At 45.2% G+C, this 19,780-nt stretch overlaps 1 protein-coding gene across 2 annotated transcripts in view; it reads right to left on the minus strand.

The window, feature by feature from the left end:
* The window catches only part of ERG (ETS transcription factor ERG), a 103,060-nt gene extending 84,029 nt beyond the window's left edge, over nt 1-19,031 (minus strand). Inside the window, exon 1 of one of the 2 annotated variants that reach the window (XM_041399832.1) lies at nt 18,947-19,031. In XM_041399832.1, the coding sequence (XP_041255766.1) occupies nt 18,947-18,985 (39 nt within the window). In that variant the 5' untranslated portion in view covers nt 18,986-19,031. The remainder of the gene's footprint in view (nt 1-18,946) is intronic. The other variant, XM_041399830.1, reaches the window with a different exon arrangement.
* Nucleotides 19,032-19,780: the final 749 nt, after the last annotated feature.

Consider the following 19,780-nt stretch of genomic DNA (forward strand, 5'->3'; position numbering starts at 1 on the left):
GGCTTCATAGGCCTCATCTGCAGGATATGAGGAAGCAGAAATAATCAGAGATGAGAAGGCAGAAAACACAAAAAAATCCTACAAAGCACACTGCCCTGGGCAGGCAGTGCAGCTCCTGATGCAAGGCAACTCACAGCACCCTGGGATCTCACTGACATAAGTGAGAAATCAACCTGGCTCCCTCTGCTCCAAGTGGTACTGATGGAAATTCTGAATGGAGCATGTGGCCACTGCTTTATGTAGCTCCCCAAGTGTTGATACATCTGAGAGCTGAGGAAGCTGTAAACAGGAATTGGGTCATCCACATCACCAGTTTATATCCAGCTCAGCAGACACGTGAGCTTATTTAGCAGTGGGTTTAGGCCAGGCCCCAGAAAACAAGACATTGTCCACACCTCGGTCACAGCCATGCCTTGGCTCCTCTGGAAAGGAAAAGGCTTCCTTGAGGGACAGGGACCAAACAATTCTCTCACCCTGCAGTGAATGTCTGAGCCTGTGCCTGAAGGCACTGACCTCATGGAAATGATGTTCACACGGATCCCTCCTGCTCCACACTGTTCTCCCAGGCCAGAGCGATCATCGGTCCCTTCCCAGTGCCCAGTCCACAAGCAAATGCAGGCATGGAACCTGAGTAGAAATTTCAGTCCCTAACACAACAACTTGCAGAGGCCACAGCTAACGCTGAGGCTCCCTCTAAGCATTTTTCCAAGGACACTGCTTGATGGTAGAGCCAGAGACCTTTATTGTCACAGTCACCGAACAAGTGACATTTCCTTAGCCAGGAGAGACTTATAAAATGGATTTCTAATACATCACTGACCACCTGCTCTTCTGTGTTTTATTTTTATATTTCATTTCTTTCTTTCTGGAATCTGTTCAGCTTGGAGAGGAGCGCCAGCTGAGATGGGCCCTCAGCCCTGGCTGTCCCTGTCTGTCCCTGTGTCTGTCCCTGTGTCTGTCCCTGTGTCTGTCCCTGTCTGTCCCTGTGTGCAGAAGTCAGAGCAGGCCCAGGCTCTGCTCCAGGCCCAGCAATGGCCCCAGAGCCACAGGCAGGGCCTGAGCCCAGCAATTCCCCTCACAGGAGGCACAACTTCTGCCCTGGGCAGTGCCCAGCCCTGAGCAGAGCCCAGAGGGGCTCTGGGGGCTCCTCCCTGGGGACATTCCAGAGCCACCTGGACACAGCCCTGTGCCCTGTGCTCTGGGATGGCCCTGCTGGAGCAGGGAGGTGGCACCAGTGACCACTGTGGTCCCTTTACCCATTCTGTGTGATTCTAATACAAATCAAACCTCCCAAGCATTTTTACTCTATCACAGCAGCTCCAAAAGCTGATTATGGTATTAATTACCATCCCTGCCATTTGTCAGCCACTGCACCACATGGATCACTGCCTGGCCCAGACAGAATACAAGTGTACCACAAGCTTAGGACTTTGTGCAGAAAAACTTTTAAGAAGGTTATCAAAGAGAAATGGTTCTCATAGGATGCAGGTTCATATTTCACTATAAATTAGAACCCGATAAGCAGAGAGCCAGAGATCAGTTTTCAGCATGGGAGATTAATGCAGTGTTTCAAAAGTGCTTTTCAGTGATTTTTAATTGGAGTGGTAGTTATTCAATGGCACAAATTTTTTTTTTACATTACTTTCTCAGATGGATTTGTCAGAGCACAGTGCTTTCTGCTTGGCTTGGTGAAACATTCTGTATTTCCTTCAGTTTGTCCTGAATAACCTAAAAAATACATGACCATGGATAAAATCTCCAATCTGATTGGGGTCTTGCTTCCTGTTTTCCAATTCATTACCAAATGGATTAAACAACCAGATTTAGGATGCGATTTGAGACACCCTGCTACTAATCCTGAGTGCCAGCCTGAAAAATTAGTTTTGACTATTTTTTTCATGGTTTTTCCTTATTATTTTTTCTTGTTTCTTTCCTATCCATTTTTAACAGCTGACCAAATGTCACTTTTTCTTTTGACAAGAAAGCTTTTTTAGCTGATTTTTTAAAAAATAAACCCGTGCTTTCAAATCTGTTTTGTTTTTTTTTTTGGTGTGACCTAAAAAAGGTGCTACAACAAAGACTTCCAATTTTCCTTTAGAAAATACATCCCACTTCATATTGTTGATGGAGGAGGTGTATTTATAACTTTGCCATTGTTTATTATTACGACTGGTTAGGTGTTATTTTTGCCCTGCAGTAAGGCTTGGAGGTGCTTCCCAGCTCTGCTCTCGTGTTTGTTTTTAGAAGTAAGTACAAAGACTGTCACTCTTAAGTTCCCCACTTCCCCTAAGTCCATACATTTGTGTTGTGAGCAGCTCAGGCACTTCATTCTTCAGGCCTTTCAAAACTCCTGGATTAATACCATTAGGTCTGGGTAACTTGTTGCTATTTAATTTATCAGTTTGTTCCAGCACCTCGTCTGTTGATCCTGGCAACAGAAGCAAAATGCTTTAAGGGCGCCTCTAGAGCAGATATCTAAAGAAAGTCACACACACATCCCTAAAAAAACTCCTCCCTCCAGCAGCCAGAATTGGAGATTAGAGCCTGGTTCATGGATGTGAGCCACACCAAACCAAATGGGGGATCCAAATAACTCGGGTCTTTCTGCTGCCGAATGTACAGTACCACGTCAAGGCTCCTTATAATTAGCACAATTCATAACAGATTTGTTTTTTCTTCCAAGTGGTAAACATTCTCATGCTTTATTCAGCTGAGGTGGCTGCTGCTCTGCTCCCAGCTGTGTGTGTGTGCAGGCACACGTATCCCAGAGGCCGAGCACAATGTGCTACGGCTGAGAGACAAACCTGATCCACAGCGTGGAATCACAGACTCGTTCATGGCGGGAAACAGCTCCAAATCATCAAGCCCAACCTGTGACCATCCCCACCTTGGCAAACAGAGCACTGGGTGCCATGTCTAGGTGTTCCTTGGGTCTCCAAAGCTCCCTGAGCAGCCCCTGCCAAGGCCTGAGCACCCTTTCCATGGGCAAATTCCTGCTGCTGGCCCAGCTGAGCCTGCCCTGGCCCAGCCTGAGGCCGTTCCCTCTGCTCCTGTCCCTGTTCCCTGGAGCAGAGCCCGACCCCCCCGGCTGTCCCCTCCTGGCAGGGACTTGTGCAGAGCCACAAGGGCCCCCTGAGCCTCCTTTGCTCCAGGCTCAGCCCCTTCCCAGCTCCCTCAGCCCCTGCTGGGGCTCCCGCCCCTTCCCAGCTCCATTCCCTGCCCTGGACACGCTCCAGCCCCTCCAGGTCTCTCCTGCAGGAGCAGAACTGGGCACAGCCCTCGAGGGGCCTCTCAGAGCCAGCACAGAGGGACAATCCCTGCCCTGCTCCTGCTGGACACACAATTCCTCATCCAGCCCAGCTGCCAGGGGCCTCTTGCCCATCTGGGCACCCCTGGGCTCATGTCCAGCCCCTGTCACCAGCACCCCCAGGTCCAAACCATGTTCCAGAAGAACTCCTGGGGACACAATCACCATCACTCAGGGGGTATCATCCCAAAAGCACCTATTCAATCTTAACTCAACCTTAACCCTAAAGAGGAGGCTCAGCACTGCTGGCCATGTCTGCCACTTCCTTGCCCCGAAACTGTGGTCTATTCAATCTTAACTCAACCTTAACTCAACCCTAAAGAGGAGGCTCAGCACTGCTGGCCATGTCTGCCACTTCCTTGCCCCGAAACTGTGGCAATAAGAACAAACTGAGGAGCTGGCCATGCCTGGACACCTCTGTTGACACAAAGCAGCCTGGAGAAAGATGAACCAGGGAGGGAGCTGACCTGGCAGCAGCCTCTCAGCCCTCTCCCCCCATCCCAGCATTATTAGGGCTGCAATGGGATCCATGTGTGACCGCCCCACATGTGCACAGCGCTTCCTGCGCTCCCAGCCCTGCCGGGGCTGGGTTGAAATGACAGCATTTTATTTATAAATCTGCTGCCAGAGGCCTGCAAAGGCTGGGCTAATTCTGGACACCTGCAGGGTCCATTCAGGGAGCAGCCAGTTGGGGAAAAAAAGCAGGAAAAGTACCAGGAAGAGAGAAGAGCAGCTCCAGCCCCAAAGACGGGAGTGCTGAGAACAAGGAGAGCTGCTCCCTACATTTGTTTTGGAGCATGTTCTTTGAGACCAGACAAAAAGCCCAAAAAATTTGGATTTTGTTTGAGCTGTATGAGCACATGCCATGATGGGGGGGGGGGGGGGACCACAATGGGGCTGGGCGCGGACAGGAGGGGGGGGGGGGGGGGGGGGGGTTTGCAGGTCACAGTGCCCAGGTGTGAAGCAGTGACCAACTCCCAGACTCCACAAAAATTCTGAGATTTGGCTCCTTTCTACCTTGAGCACATTAAACCAAGTACAGCCAAAAACAAAGGTGGGGGAGGATCAAATCTGTGCTACAGCAAACCAACAGAAATGCTTTCTCCAAAGCTTGCCTGGTAGATTTAACACTACTGGTTTTTGGAGTCTGTCTATCACTTTCATTTGGCATGAATATAAATCCAAAAATCCCTTGATCCCAAGAAGGCACTGAGGAGACTCAGTCAAGATTTCAGAAGGGATGTGCTCCTCAACTTGGAAAGTTGGCAGATTATTTAATTTTGTTAGCAAATTTGACAGTGCCGTAGGAATTTTCCTAAATCAAAGAGCCCTTTCATAGGCTTCCCTACCCAATACTCAATCCAGTGTCTAAGAATAACATCCAGCCCTCATTAATTAATGATATCAGTCCGAATAATGTCAGATTGCCTCAGAGGCCTTGCCGGGAGGGATGAATCACAGCCGGCCCGTCCAAGGCTCTCCCTCTGACAAACTCCAGTGTGTGATGAGGGAAAGCTCAGCCTGGAAAGCTCTCACCCATAGAGCCCCAGCAGCCCTCACCCTGTCTGAGATCTGTGGGGCACACTTGGAGATGCCACCTGGCTGTATCAGGAAGGAAAATATTATTTTCACCCTGGTTGAATGGTGCTGCACCTCCCCATGCAGTTTTGTGTGGTGGATGCAAGAAAGGACTGCAGAGGTCCACTCAGTTTTGGGATTTCCAGCAGAGTCAAGACTGTATTTAACAGCAAAATACCACTAAGAAATCTCTATCTGTGATTCTGGCTTTCACCAAAACTACAAACTGAGATTTCTCACAAGACCTACTCAGCTGATCCTATTCCAACTCAGGAAAAGGCACACCAGCTGTCTGTGTAAATGTACAATTTTACTGAAGCCATGATTATGTATGAAAACATCCAGACTGCTTCCAGAGTGCTCTGTCCTAATATTGACATTAAATTGCCTCATTTCTATTTGCAACGTGATTGCAAATCCATGATTGGAGTTTTCATGTATCCACACTCCTGCGACAGCTGAAAGCAGTGACTCCGAATCAGTAATGAATGTGAAATTTGGTAATATTTGTGTATCACCATCTTTTCATGGCAGTGTTGCATTCCTGGGCCTCTTGAAAGATCTTCAGGCAAGAACAATCACGTTATTTAACTCATTCACATAAATATTTATCCACAGATATTCTCCCTTTCCCTTCACAATGGCCACAGCTGGCCAGGCATGAACCTCATCCTCAGTGTCCCACAGAACACCCCAGTCTTGCCACAAGGACCAGCCCAGGGTTGAGCCTGGCTCAACCTAAACACGAGCTCAGCAGAAAGGCACATGTGGCCCTGGTTGTGGGGTGCTGGTCACAGAGGTGAAGTGTCAGGCAGACAAAGCTGGAACTTGTCTTTTTTTTGTGCAGTGTTTGTTTATCTGCCGCACACGTCGTGCCCGGTAACACGAAGCCACCAGTTTCGGATTACAAATATACCATAAATGCCATAAGTGATTTATTTTTCTGCTGCGCTTGGGAAAGCAACTTTGGTGTATTTAAAAAAAAAATCTTAACTTGACGCTGATGTATTCTGATTGCCACTGCAAATATAGATGTTTTTGTTATGCACAAGCACCGTTTTGATGTGATGGCCAAACCTCTCAGAGGGTTTGATTCGGAGAGACTGAGCATTGAGAAAGATCCATCAGATTTTGGGACCCCCGCCACAAACAATTTTCAGTTCAGTAGGACTGGTCTGAGAACAACTTTAATGTGCTTTTTACTCCGAGGCATGTTGGTTCTAAAAGCCACTGACAAGTTTCGCACACAAACATTTATGTTTGGAGGAGGCGCTGCCAAGCAAGCCTGTAAAAACCAGAACCATTAAAATTTGTTATTTCGCTAAAGCATTCTGAAAAATCACACTGAGCGGCTGCATTTTGCAAAACCTGGAGACGTTAACTTCACCCCTGAAATGTGATTTCTTTTTAAATCCTTTTTTCCTCCGTAGTCCTGCCATAGGATCCACCCCAACATCTGGAGAGCAGAATCCAGGCTGACAGACTAATGCACATGTGGAGCAGTGTGTTTGCTCCTTTGCTGCTTCTCAGGACAGACACATTGTCTCCCTCTCCTTCTGTCTGTCCCCTCCTTTTCTTTCCCTCTTTTTTTTTTTTTTCACCCTTCCTTTAATAAGGCTCCACATGTCTTGCAGCTCTCTGCTGCGAATGTGACCAGGATGTGATATTGCCTTGCACCAACACACAACGTCTGGCTTAGGTGATACCAAGTTACTGCCCTGGCTTTGAATGCCTGCAAGGTTATTAACCAGCACATCTGGCTCTCTCCCTAGGAGGGTGAGTTCTGCAGTGCCCCAGGAATTTCTTTCATACACCACTTTTATTAGCTTTTCAAAAGACTATGGATTACCACTGGAAGCGAAGACTTAGGTCGTTTGCAAACATATTGGTCGCCAACCTGCTTGCCATGTTTGAAAAGCAACAATAACCACAACTCGTTATTTGATTTTCAGAAGTAATCCTCCTTCGTTTTAGCACACTCTTACTGCTCTTGGTCTGCATTAATGAAAAAATGGCTGGCAATTTGTGATAAATAGAATTTAAAAAAAAAGACATTACAGAAAGCCACAAGGACAACATAGTTTGGAAATACAGCCCCTGAAACATTAATTTCTAATCCTATTTTTCCTGCAGACCTCACTCCATGATCACAGAAAGGGAAGAGAAATGTGTTTCAGGCTTAATCAAAAGAGAGAAGCGCACGTGTAGCACCAGAGAGCAAATTTATCTCCTTTGCCCACACATGGAAGTTGCACAGGACGTGAAGTCTGAATGCACAAGTGATATTACTGTAATTTCCCATCTGGACATCCCTATTTCAGTAATGCCAGAGAAGCCTTTTCTGGTTTCATTTATTTCACTTCCGAAGCAGTTTAAGACAAACGGGAAAACTACAAAAAAAAAAAAAAATCCATGTGGGATTATTACAGAGGGAGCTCCCCAGGGCTTTCCTTCTACCTGCTCAGCAAAGTTCAACACTCCTGGCCAAAGTTCTCCCGAAAAAACCTCTGGAAATACCTGCCCAGCTCCCTGCCTGCCTCCCAACCCACCTGGAACTCCACCTTCCCACCACCTGCCACTGCTGAGCACACTTCAAGAGCAATATTCACCATGCAGAATTAAGCAAGACCAAAAAAAAAAGTGCTGGACTTGCTAATTAATCTCCTTTTGAAGCCATGTGAGGCCAGATTTTCGGAAGCTGTCTGCACTCAGCAGCTCCCATTGTTCCAAGTGGGAGTTGTTTGGCACTCCCAGCTTTTGAAAGGCTGTTCCTTCATGTAGGTGTTTAAATGGGAGCTCTGCTCTCCACTAACCTTTCACAATTGCTTTTGGCCAAGCTGATCCTCCAGAAATATCCCAAAGAGCAGTGCAAGCACTCACAGAAAAGTCTATTTTAAAACTAAGCATAAATAGCCTATACTCCTCCAGCCAGGGAAAAGAAACGACATTCTGTGATTTCCCCGACCAAAGGAGAGAGCCAGGCAAAAAGTTCACAAACTCCACTAAATTCATACAATGAAAACAAAACAAAGATTCCTAATTATGCAAATGAAAACAGTGAATGTTTTGAAGAATGTCACAACCTTACATGGGGATTTCTGCCAAATGGAGCAAGAATTTAAATCCATCAGATAAAATCCTGATTTTCTTTAGATTAATATCCAAACAAAAGGCATGCCTGGTTGAAACTAACCATAAATTCTAGTATCAGATAAATTACAGCCAACAGAACATAAAGATCTTCTCACCTCCTCAGGTTTGAATCTTCTGAAAAGCCCACCTTGGCAGCCTTAGACTTGGCATTATTCAGTCAGCTCCAGCCTTCGAAAGAACCACAACTCGTTTGGTCCACTAAGGCTCATGGAAATCCTTACAGGGATTTTTGTTGTGCCTGCCTATAAATTGCATTGTCTTCTAAAGGCTTCCTGTCCTACAAACAGAGGCACCAGCACAGAGATTCAACTGAGATTGTTTTCCCCTTCTTCTGCTGCTTTTATTTAACAAAAAAAAAAAAAAAAAAAAAAAAAAAAAAAGGGGGGGGGGGGGGAGGGGAGGAAAAGCCTTACAGGAGTTGGAAGAGGACATCTGCAGGCAATTTAACATGAGGGTTTGTTTCTGTGTCAGCTGGCAACCCCTGGATAACTCTGTCATGTAACTTATATGCTCAAACATGATGTAGGACAACCAGTGAGACTGGGTAAATATGGCAGCACATCAGTTTTATTTGATTAAGATTTATACTTTTTCAAAGGGAACAGCCCTGCCATAAACTCTGAAAACAAATACAACCCTGGAGCTGAGAGTGTCCCACCCTGATCTTCAAACCCACCTTCTGCTGCAGCCCAGTAACAAAAACCAGGTTTTTTTCAGGTGAAGATGGAAATTTTTCCATTCCCTCCCAGTTCAGGAGTGATCCAGCTCATCCTCCTCTGCAGGTGACAGCAGCAGAACGTGGAAGGGCTCAGGAAAACCCGAGGCTGAGCCCACAGTTTGTGCCTCAGTTCACTGCTCCCTGCCCATTCCAAAGGAACACAGACCAGCATCCTAAGAGAGCTCTGGAGATAACCCAGCTCCCCAAGTTTCCCCACCCCATGTGTTTAACTTCCTCCCAGCCAGAAGAATCTGGTCAAGTGAGGAAAGCTCATCCATCCTGGTTCCACTTCTGCTCTTGCATCAGATCTTACGTATTTTGACATTTATAGCCACGCATTTGAACTGAGGCCCTGATTAGATTCAATTGGTAAAATTACCTTCCTCCCCCTCCCTCCCCCTTCCTCTTTGTGTGTGTGCACGCTTTGGTTTAGATTATTAGTAATTTAAAAATCAATCTTGCAGTTAAATGTTTAATGGCATAATTGCTCCTGTTGCCTAAATTTGTTTAGTTTGTGCTTTATTAGCATGTAATAACTGCAAGTATATTTTCCTCTGTCTCAGTTAATAACTCTCTGCCATGGCTGAGGTGCTGTGAGCCGGCTGCCTGCAGTTCTGGGACAGCTCTGGGGAAACTGGAGAGATTTTCTGAAGCTTTAACTTAGGAGTCAGTGGCTCCCCTTAACTCAATCCTCAGTTGGCCTCCACTTGGCTTTTTAAACAAATTTTTTGTTCATTCTGAGTTCATTTTGAGGGCCTTTTAGTCCAACTGTTGGGCAGGGAAGCTCTGCTGTCCCGGACCTGGACACGTGTGCCGGCTGTGTCACACAGAATGGGTCAGGCTGGAAGGGACCACAGGGGACAGCTGGTGCCACCTCCCTGCTCCAGCAGGGCCATCCCAGAGCACAGGGCACAGGGCTGTGTCCAGATGGCTCTGGAATGTCCCCAGGGAGGAGCCCCCAGAGCCCCTCTGGGCTCTGCTCAGGGCTGGGCACTGCCCAGGGCAGAAGTTGTGCCTCCTGTGAGGGGAATTGCTGGGCTCAGGCCCTGCCCGTGGCTCTGGGGCCATTGCTGGGCCTGGAGCAGAGCCTGAGCCTGCTCTGACCTCTGCACACAGGGACAGACAGGGACAGACACAGGGACAGACAGGGATAGACAAAGGGACAGACACAGGGACAGCCAGAGACAGCCCGTGACAGACACAGGGACAGACACAGGGACAGACACAGGGACAGGCAGGGACAGACACAGGGACACCAGGGACAGGCAGGGACTGCCAGGGCTGAGGCCCCTCTCAGCTGGGGCTCCTCTCCAAGCTGAACTCTTCATCTAACAGAGAGCTAAACACAAGTCCCCCTGTGATTAATGTAACTACACCAAGTCCCCATGGAAAGAGGGGAAGGACAAAGGTGCCTCCCAAGGAAAATTAACCCCTTCCTAATACAGGTCTCCCCTTTCTTTAAAAAGGGACCCCAGATACTGCTTAAAATAATTTAATTATTTGGGGAGGAAGGGACCTTGAAGCTCATTCAATTCCAACCACCCCTGCCATGGGCAGGGACACTTTTCACTATCCCAGTTGCTCCAAGCCCCATCCAACCTGGCCTTGAATATTTCCAAGAATTGGGCAGCCACAGCTTCTCTGGGCAACCTGTGCCAGGATTTCTGCCATATCTTTCACAGTCTTGACATGCCAGCTTTCTGGAATCTTGGAAAATCTCTCAATGTGACCAAGTGAGGATGGAGAGAAACCTATGTCAGCCCACCCTGGAAGGTAAATCTGAGGTGATTTACCTCCCTCAGATTTACCTCCCTCCTTCCCAGTGTAATTTGAATTTGCAATAGCAGGTTACAGTGTCCTACCAAACATTTACTGCTGTTCAAGGAGGTGATAATGACTGCCAGCAAGTTTATCTCTTTGATCCAAGGCAATCACAGATGATATGGAATATACAACACACATGCCAAACACTCTTTTAAGCCTCAGAAGCAGAAAAAATTGATCCCTTCCGTGTCACAAAAAAAAAAAAAAGGTTGGACACTGGGGCTTGGAGCAGCCTGGCACAATGGAAGGTGTCCCTGCCATGGCAGGGGTGGAATTGGATGATTTTTAAAGTCCTTTCCAATCCAAAATATTCTGGGATTTTATATCTCACAGTAAAAGTCACCCATATTAGTTGAATTTAAATATTGCTGTAAACCTGGAGGGCAACATTTGGGATCTATAGGTTATTAGGCAGAAAAAGCTGAATTTCTGAGGAGGACATGGTAGTGAAAAAAGCACTATAGAGACTCTGGGGAACAGGACTCACTGGCCACACAGACATGGGATTTTAGGGGCACAGCAGTGACCCTTACTTCTCTTCTTGGTGAGGACAAGATATACTTTTTTGATAAATAAACAAAATTGCACTAGGAAAACACATATTGCACAGAATCAGTTTCTCTTTCTAATTAAACATGTATGGAAATGTCCAAATATTCCCTACTGACTTGAGACAAGGAAGATTTTCCACAAAAAGAATTTGAATTGTCTTGGGAAAGAACACTGGGAATCTGAAAATATCCTACAGAACAACAGGGAAAGACTTATGGCAAATGATAAAATAGCAAGTTGGTGAAAGGTATCTAATCAAATGCCCATAACTGTTTATGAGGTAATGTCTGTATTAACAATCTAAAGAAGGGGATAAAACAACACATCAGCCAAAGATACTGCACCTCAAAGTCAACTTTGGGACACCAACAGGATTGGGGAAATAATCCAAAAGGGTCTTGAGGAGATAAGAATATGCGTAGGAAATAATGAAGTAAAAATTGAGATTTAAAGAGGATGGGGCTTAGAACAAATTGAAATATGAGATTTCCTAAAAAGGGAAGGAAGAGAGAGAGCAGGAGCAGGGAGAGTGAGAGAGAGAAGAAATTAATTTTTGAACAGATGAAGCACATCACCAAGTCCAAGAGAATCATTTATCCCTGCCTGGGCTGCCGGAGCAGCAGCTCCTGGAAAATGCCTTTCAGCCCTACAAGGCATTACCAGAAATGTAACAAAGTGGTCGTTTATGACCCCATTTGTGACCAAACAAGCAGGACAGCAGAAAGCAGGCTGGATGCAGAGCTGAGGGGCAAAGCTGCCTGATCCCCACCACCCAAAATGGACCCTGAGCAGAACTGATGTGCTTGGCAACCTCCCCTCAGCTCCCCCTATAAATCTCCCACTTCAGGGAGGTGAGGAGGAGCAAAGTCAGTGTGAAATTAAGGAGTTTGAATCCCTGCAAAGTAGCTGAGGATGAGGAAATGCTTCACAATAACGAGTCATGGGGAATCATCCCTCAGGAAAGGTGACAAATGACCCACTGCTTGGGATATTTGTGGCCAGATGAAGGCAAAATACAAATGCAGTGTATATTAAACATACAGTAAGTATGTAATCTCTGTAAGTAAGTGAGTAATCTCTGATTTGCTCAGACATAATCTCCACACATCTTTATTGCACAGATCTGTGCAAGGATAGTCCAGGGCGAGTGGTTTCTGTAACCAGTTTTCAAGGAAGAAGGACACAGTCCTTTAGAGAGTCCCAAGGCTGCTCCAGAGCCAGACTTCCTTACACCCCTTCCCTTCAGTGATCTCAATGAAGCCACAGAGAGAAATGACAGCCTTGGAGGCACAAAACAGCATTAGACACTTGGGCTCGTGGGTTTGCTGACCTCACATGCCAGAGTGGGCAGGACCTGAGGAAGAGGGCGCAAATATTTTGGCAGTGGGCTTGAGAGACCTTTACAGGCTGAGATTTGGGAGCTCTCAGTCCCACTCCAGAGCAGAGCAATAGGAACAGGAGGGTCTTCTTTCTCAGTGTCCCCAAAGTAGAATCAGTTTTGTTCCTCTTCCAGTTTGTCTTGTCCATCTTTCCCAACTTCTCGTAGCTTCTCCCCACCCTCAGCTTCCCACCCTGGCTCCGCTTTCCAAGACCATCCATTTTATGATTTCTCCCCATCACCAGTGGAAATGTCCAGACTTTTAAGTGTCTGGCAGACTACAGAAAAGAGATTTAAACACGTCCGACTCCATGTAACAAAGGGTTTGTGTAAAGCACATCTATCAGCCAGAGCTCTGAAAATGCATTTGGTACTCTTTAGTTTGCTCTTTCCTGCTTATGAAGAAGATAATTTTTGTTTAAAAATGGCCCCACTTAAGGAATTATCCATGCCATTAGTTCCTATAACAATAGAGATTAAAGTCTCTAGCCCATCCCTATCAAAATAACATACTCTTCTTTGAACATGTCATTAACACTGTTTTCCATCTGGTTGTTGGCAGCAATCTTGGATTTGCTCCGAATTGCTGAAAGTTCATCAATTATAGCACACAGAAGCCATTATCTCTCTTTTCCTTTAGCAAGGAGGTATTTGCTCAGGCAGACAGAAAAGGTAGAGGTTCAAGAGCAAAGAAAAAAAAAACTAAAAAGCAGGAAGAATTTACTCACTGGAACTCTATGGCAATCATTTACTCACTGGAACTCTATGGCAATCATTTGGTTACCATCCAGAATTTTAAGCTGCTGAGAAGTGAATCACAATTTCTGCCTAGGAGGGGATCCTAGAGTTCAAATCCAGTAGTGATTCTGGCATTATTACAGGTAACTGATGTGTGCTGACACAGCAAAGAGGGAAATGGAACAGCAAATCTGAATCCTGGCAGTGTGGGAGCTCTGAGTGAGCACGAGAGGAGAGGGAGGAGTGCCACCCACATCCACAGTAAACTCTCTTTATAAACTCATCCAAACTTTATTTTCTGAGGACACAGAGTAAGCTGTGGTGATCATTCAAACAAGATTTAGGGGCTCTAATCCAGCACAATGAGAAGGAAGAACAGTGAAACTCAAACTGTGGCTTTACCCTGTCAGTACTAAAACAGGGGAAGAGCTTTTGAAGTTTCACCAGAATAATGAATGAAATCCACAGTGAGACGTAAGGGGATGGAGCTACAACTATTCAGCTTTGGGGGCTGCTGATCCTAAAACCTTTCCGTCCACAGTGAGACGTAAGAAAAGGGGATGGAGCTACAACTATTCAGCTTTGGGGGCTGCTGATCCTAAAACCTTTCCACATCTCTCATGAAGCAGGCAGCAGTTATCCCTGAGCTGCCAGGCCCCAGTTTGCAGCCCAGGAAATGTCCAGGAGCTTGTTCATCTCCGTGCTCTGGGGCTAAAGGCACCTTCTCCCAGAGAGAGGCCACTGCAGGACTTCTGCCCATGGGGTCATCACTGATTCATCCCTGGAGGAGGGGTGGCTCATTGGGCAGCTATCAGGAGCAGATATTCCACATTTTCTGGAAGGGATAGGAGTATGTTATCGCCTGGTGGCAGGCTGTGATTCAGCAGAACTCCATGCTCCTCATGGATCACCTCCTCATCCAGGCTGCCGTGGGTCTCAGTTTACTTCAGCTGGGGCTTTGGGCCAAGCTCTTTGTATCCTTGGCTCAGATTTCCATGCTCTCACTCCCAGCCGAGCTGCCCAAATATCACTTCATAAGCAATGAAAGCAGTGCTTTAGCCATGCAAAGAATCCACAAGGACCAGGCTTCTGGCTCAGGCAAGACCCCAAAAAGAGGTGGGGGTAAAAGCCAGGCTTTATCCTCCTTATCCTGGAGGATGACAATAACACTAATACTAATACTAATACTAATACTAATAATTCTGTTGTCCTTCCCTTCTTGTCCCCCTGCCTGTTCAGGCAGAGACTGTATCGTGCATACAAACCTCCCAGCATAACAAAGTCTTGGATCCTATTTAGAGACTGTATAATTCCAGGAAAAATAACAGATTATAACAGACCCAGAATATACTCCTTAACAAATAATACCACTTCAACAAGAAAAAAAATCAGATTTAACCGTAACACAAGAGATTAGGTACATCCAGCAGCATCTCTACACTGCCACAATTTGAAATCCAATATTCTTTGCCCAGCAAAGGACTTCTGAGGTCAGGTTTTGTGATTCTTCCAGCAGCAATATGGGATGCTGTGGATGGAAATGTGGATTTGCCACCACAACCCAGGCAGAGAAGTGCTACACTCAGGAGTGGTTTTCAGAAACTGCTATGGAATAATTCTTTTATTTCTTCTAAGAAACCAAGTTTTAGTACATTGTAGTATCAGGAACAGCTTCCAGATGTGATAACCCAAAACTGACAGAGGCAACAACCTTAGTTACACCCACAGAACAAATGAGGTTGTACAGACACAGTCCAACTGAGCTTGGCTTGAAATGTTTGATGCCCTTGGACACTTTTTTATCAAGAATATCCCCTTTGATTAAGCTGTCTGGGGTGTAAATTCCCATTCTTCACCTTCTGCAATGAAAAGCCAGAGTGTGCCACCCACAAGCTGCTGCCATTCACCCACCTCTTCATCCCACATCTCAAAATCATCACCAACAAACAGAAAAATCAGAATAACTAAATGTGAACTGACCAAATCTTCCAGCAGCCTCAATACGATGAAAATCACACCCATTATCCCAGGATAGACACCCTTACTGATAAATACAGTCTTTTTTTTTTTTGCCTACACAATGCCTTGGGTTCTCCTCTCCCAGTAAGGCCCAAAGGAACAGCAGTAACTTGTTTTTTTAAGAACTGGTTCCACAAAATCCCCTCACAGTGATGGCACAAGCTAACTAAAGTCAAACATTTGACCTCTTTCAAAAGCAGAATTTACCCCTTAAAAAAATACAAGGTTATTTAAAGGTCAGTATTTACAAAGCATAAATCCCTAAAAATAAAATACACAAAACTCAGGCAGCATTTTGGAGTTTTTCTGTCACTATGGTTGTAAGAACTGGAGTTTAATGGTAAAAGAACACAAAAACATCACAGTAAAGTGTGTGTAAATGACAGTCTTGCCTATACAAAGCCACAATTTCATCAGTGTGAGGAGGCCCATTTATTTCCCTTCTCCTACAGGCACTCAATGTGTGAATCTACCCAAAGATCAGGGTCAGAATTCCCCATATTTTGCTGAACTGGAAATGCAAATCCAAAAACATCCATCCTTTTTCTTGTCCACATCAAATGTTTCTTTGCTTTGTGCAAAACAAGGTCACGACCAAAATCACAAGGTTGTGATTCAGGTGAAATTACACATTAGGGAGCCACAGGGTCTCCAGATCAATGTCAGATGCCTCATTCAAGCTGAAAAATGTAAAGCTTTATCTTTAGTATCTCTGGAATGAAGCTGCCCAAACAGAAGGAGGACGCACACTTTGAGGCTTTCCAAACATTCCCAAAATTGGACAGGATCTGCCTGGGTGCAGAATGGGTAATCCTGGGTAAGAATTCAGCTCTTATCCCATTCAGGGATGGAGCACAAGAACATTGAGATTTGTTTAATTTTCCTTCTGGTACCAGAAAAGGCTGATTTCAAAACAGAACACACAAAACTCATACGATGCACATGAAATCCCCATTTCTGAAAAAAGGCATGTCTGAGTATTCATCTTGCCATATTCTTGTATATTTTGCATTATTTTTCTGCACATGTTCAGGCAGAAAACTTAAATCTTGCCATCTGCCAAATCTTAAGAATCCAGACACTTCCCAGAAGGTGAATTTTCAAAGTTCCAGCTCTAAATGTGTGTGGATGAGGCTGTGTCTGCTTGTTGAAGGATATAAAGAAACACCACCATGTGACAGAATACAGTTAAATAAAGAAAACCTTATCAAGGGTGATTGTAATGAACCCAGTTTGTCTCTTCTGCATCATAACAGCAATGAGAGATCACAGAATCACAAAATCATGGAATGGTTTGGGTTGGAAGGGACCTTAAAGAATATCCAGTGCTACCCCTGCCATGGCAGGGACACCTTCCACTGTGCCAGGCTGCTCCAGCCCCAGTGTCCAACCTGGCCTTGGGATCCAGGGGCAGGGGATCCAACTGCCAGGGATCCAGGGGCAGCCCCAGCTGCTCTGGGAACCCTGTGCCAGGGCCTGCCCACCCCCACAGGGATGAATTTTTTCCTAATATCTTCACCTAAATTTCCTCTGGGGCAGTTTGGAGCCATTCCCCTTGTCCTGTCACACCAGTTCCTGATGAATTGTCCCTCTCTGGATTCCCTATAGCCCCTTCAGACACTGGAGGGTGCTGTGAAGGCTCCACAAAACCTTTTCTTCCCCTAGCTGAAAAATCCCAACCCTCTCATCCTGTCTCCATAGGTGCTCCAGTCTCTCTTATCAACTCTGTGGCCTCTTCTGGACTTGTTTCCATGTCCTTCTCAAGCTGGGGGCACCAGAGCTGTGACCAGTGCAGACAGAAAAGCCCACCACACCAAAGAGGCTTTCCCACATCCCCTGCACCACTTTAATCCCTTTTTTATTTTAAAGAATTCAGCTATGTCCACTTTTAAAGCCGAAATGACCCGAGCATCCATGGCTGCTTTCCAAAGAATGTGTTTAGACCACAGCAGGCCCTAATGACATAAACAGAAATCAGAAGGATTTGAAGTGGAGTTGGCCAGCTTTCCTACCCCAAACACAGCATTAAAGTAATTGCCTTCCTCACACCCTTTTTCAATAAAACAGCAACTTTGGGGTGATGCTCTGCTAAGAACAGACTCCTAAATTTCCCTTGAACACACCATTACAGAGATTTTTATGCAGCTCTCTTGCTGTAATAAGATACTTTCATACCCAGCCTTGCCCTCTCCCACTAACTCCTGTGGTTACAAAAACCTTCTTTGGGCACCAGTTTTGGCAGAAAACATGGAACTGAGTTATTCTTTATGTTATTTCTGTTGCTGTGGGCATTTAAACAGCATGAAGAGGTACTAAATCCCCTTCAATGTTTTCAAGTCTTACTGGTTGTAACCAATATTGAGGCAAAACTTCAATTTTTTGAGGGGAGGAGGATTTGTTTTTCTGCTCTTTCCATAAAAATAACTGAGGACTAGAAGGCTGTGGAAGTGCTGGGTCTGGAAAACCTGCAGAGGGGGAAAGAACGAGCTCTCCCACTACTGCAACTCATCCTAGTAACTAAACATGACCCAAAAACAACAGAGGGATAGAGAGAGAGATTCTTTCATTCACTGCGTTTTACAGAAAAAGGGAGTTGTTTAAAATAATATTTCATTTTTATTCTATGCTTCAGTTAAAAATCAGTTGTACAGTGGATCTTTTTCTAGAGAGAGCTGCTGACTGGTAGAAGGCAGCCAGCTGAGAAGAAACTCCATGAAAGAAGTTGCAGAAAATATAACTTAAAAAAAAAAAAAAAAAAAAAAAAAAAAAACAGACAGTAAGGCAGTCAGAAAGAATGAAAGAGTCCTTAAAAGTCATCTAATCCCACCCCTGCCATGGCAGGGACACCTTCCACTGTCCCAGGCTGCTCCAAGCCCCAGTGTCCAACCTGGCCTTGGGCACTGCCAGGGATACAGGGGCAGCCACAGCTGCTCTGGGCACCCTGTGCCAGGGCCTGCCCACCCTGCCAGGAAGGAATTTCTTCCCAATATTCAACTATTTCCTCTCTTTCAGTCTGAATGAATTGCTACTTGTCCTATCATTCCAATTACTGAGAAATTTGTGTGCAATACCCCAAAATTACTTGTTCTCTGCAACAGCTGCATCTGCCAGGTCCCACAGGTTCCATAAAGAAGAAAACCACAGTAAAATATTAATAGTAATAATAATAGTCATAATACAGTAAAAGCAAACACTTCCTTCTGAAACACAGCAAACCAATGCTGGTTTAAGGTGTTTTAAATGTTGCAATGAATATATGTAAGAGATGCTTGTTTCGATCTGAATTTTTGCATTATGTTCATTTTCCTTCTGCAGTTGAATTTAATGTTTTCCACTGGATGTTGTGGAGCAGAATCAGAGACATAGAAATCCAGTAGTTTTCAAGGAGGTACATTTTATCAAACACACCAAATATTAAAGGATGATCAAAGAGGGTTAATTTTAGAAAAAGTTAGTCTTTAAAATATCCACGTGCTTCAGAGCAGATCACACAGGTGTCAGCAACAAAGACTGCAGGGCTGACTCAGACAACAGCATGTAAATATTGAGGAATAAAAAAGGCCATGTTGGGCAGTAGCACAGTTTATAAACATGCAAGAAAAGCTGTGCTATGTGTACATATTCTCTAATTTTATGGCTCTCCAAACATCTGAGGACTCACAATAAACAGGAAACTAACCTTGATGTGAGCTGCTGGATCGGGGACAGTCTGAATCATGTCCTTTAACAGGCCAACGTGTTTACCAGGAGCTCAGATCCCCAGGCAGCTGCATAACCAGAGAAACAAAAGGCATATCATTATACTTTAAATGTTTATTTTCAATAGAAATCTCTTTTTATAGACTGATAAGCATCTTTCCTTCCCCAGACCTCCTCGAGACTCAGCACAGCTGAAGCTCTAAGACACTTCTGCTTCCATAGGGTCTGTTGAGGATTTACTTCATGCGGAGGATAAAACACTCAGCTCTGAAATTTTCATGGAAAAATGGTCTTTATTTGCATACAGTTTTCCCAAAATAAGAACTTGGGACATGCTCTGCCCTGCCCAGCCCCATTATTCACCCAAGATATCAGAGATTTCCACAAGCCATTCTTCCCAATTTAGAAACACACAGCAGGACTGGGACAGATCTGCAGCTGATAGAAAAAAGGCACCATTTCACTGAAGCTGTGCCCGTTTACAAGAGCTGCAAATCTGGTCCAGACCCTCAATTAACAGCACTTCAGAGCAGGGATATTCTGGAATCCCTTATCCATGTCCAGTAATCGAGTGCAGAGGGGCTGGGGCAGGTGGGGTGCATTTGTCTGCATGTGTAGGGGGTGGAAAACCATGAAAGCTCTTTAAAATAACAACAGTTTTTAATGTGAATAATGTGGAGTCCTACTCAGTAACTTGAACACCAAACAACTGCTAATAAAGTGGGATAAATAAATAAAAAAAATTAGAAAATGTGGGAAAATGTGCGAACACGAACATCATTTAAAGTAATCTTTTCTTTTTCTCCGTTCTCTC

This window comes from Onychostruthus taczanowskii, unplaced genomic scaffold (assembly GCF_017590055.1).
Source record: "Onychostruthus taczanowskii isolate IOZ18803 unplaced genomic scaffold, ASM1759005v1 scaffold17, whole genome shotgun sequence".
Taxonomy (NCBI): domain Eukaryota; kingdom Metazoa; phylum Chordata; class Aves; order Passeriformes; family Passeridae; genus Onychostruthus; species Onychostruthus taczanowskii.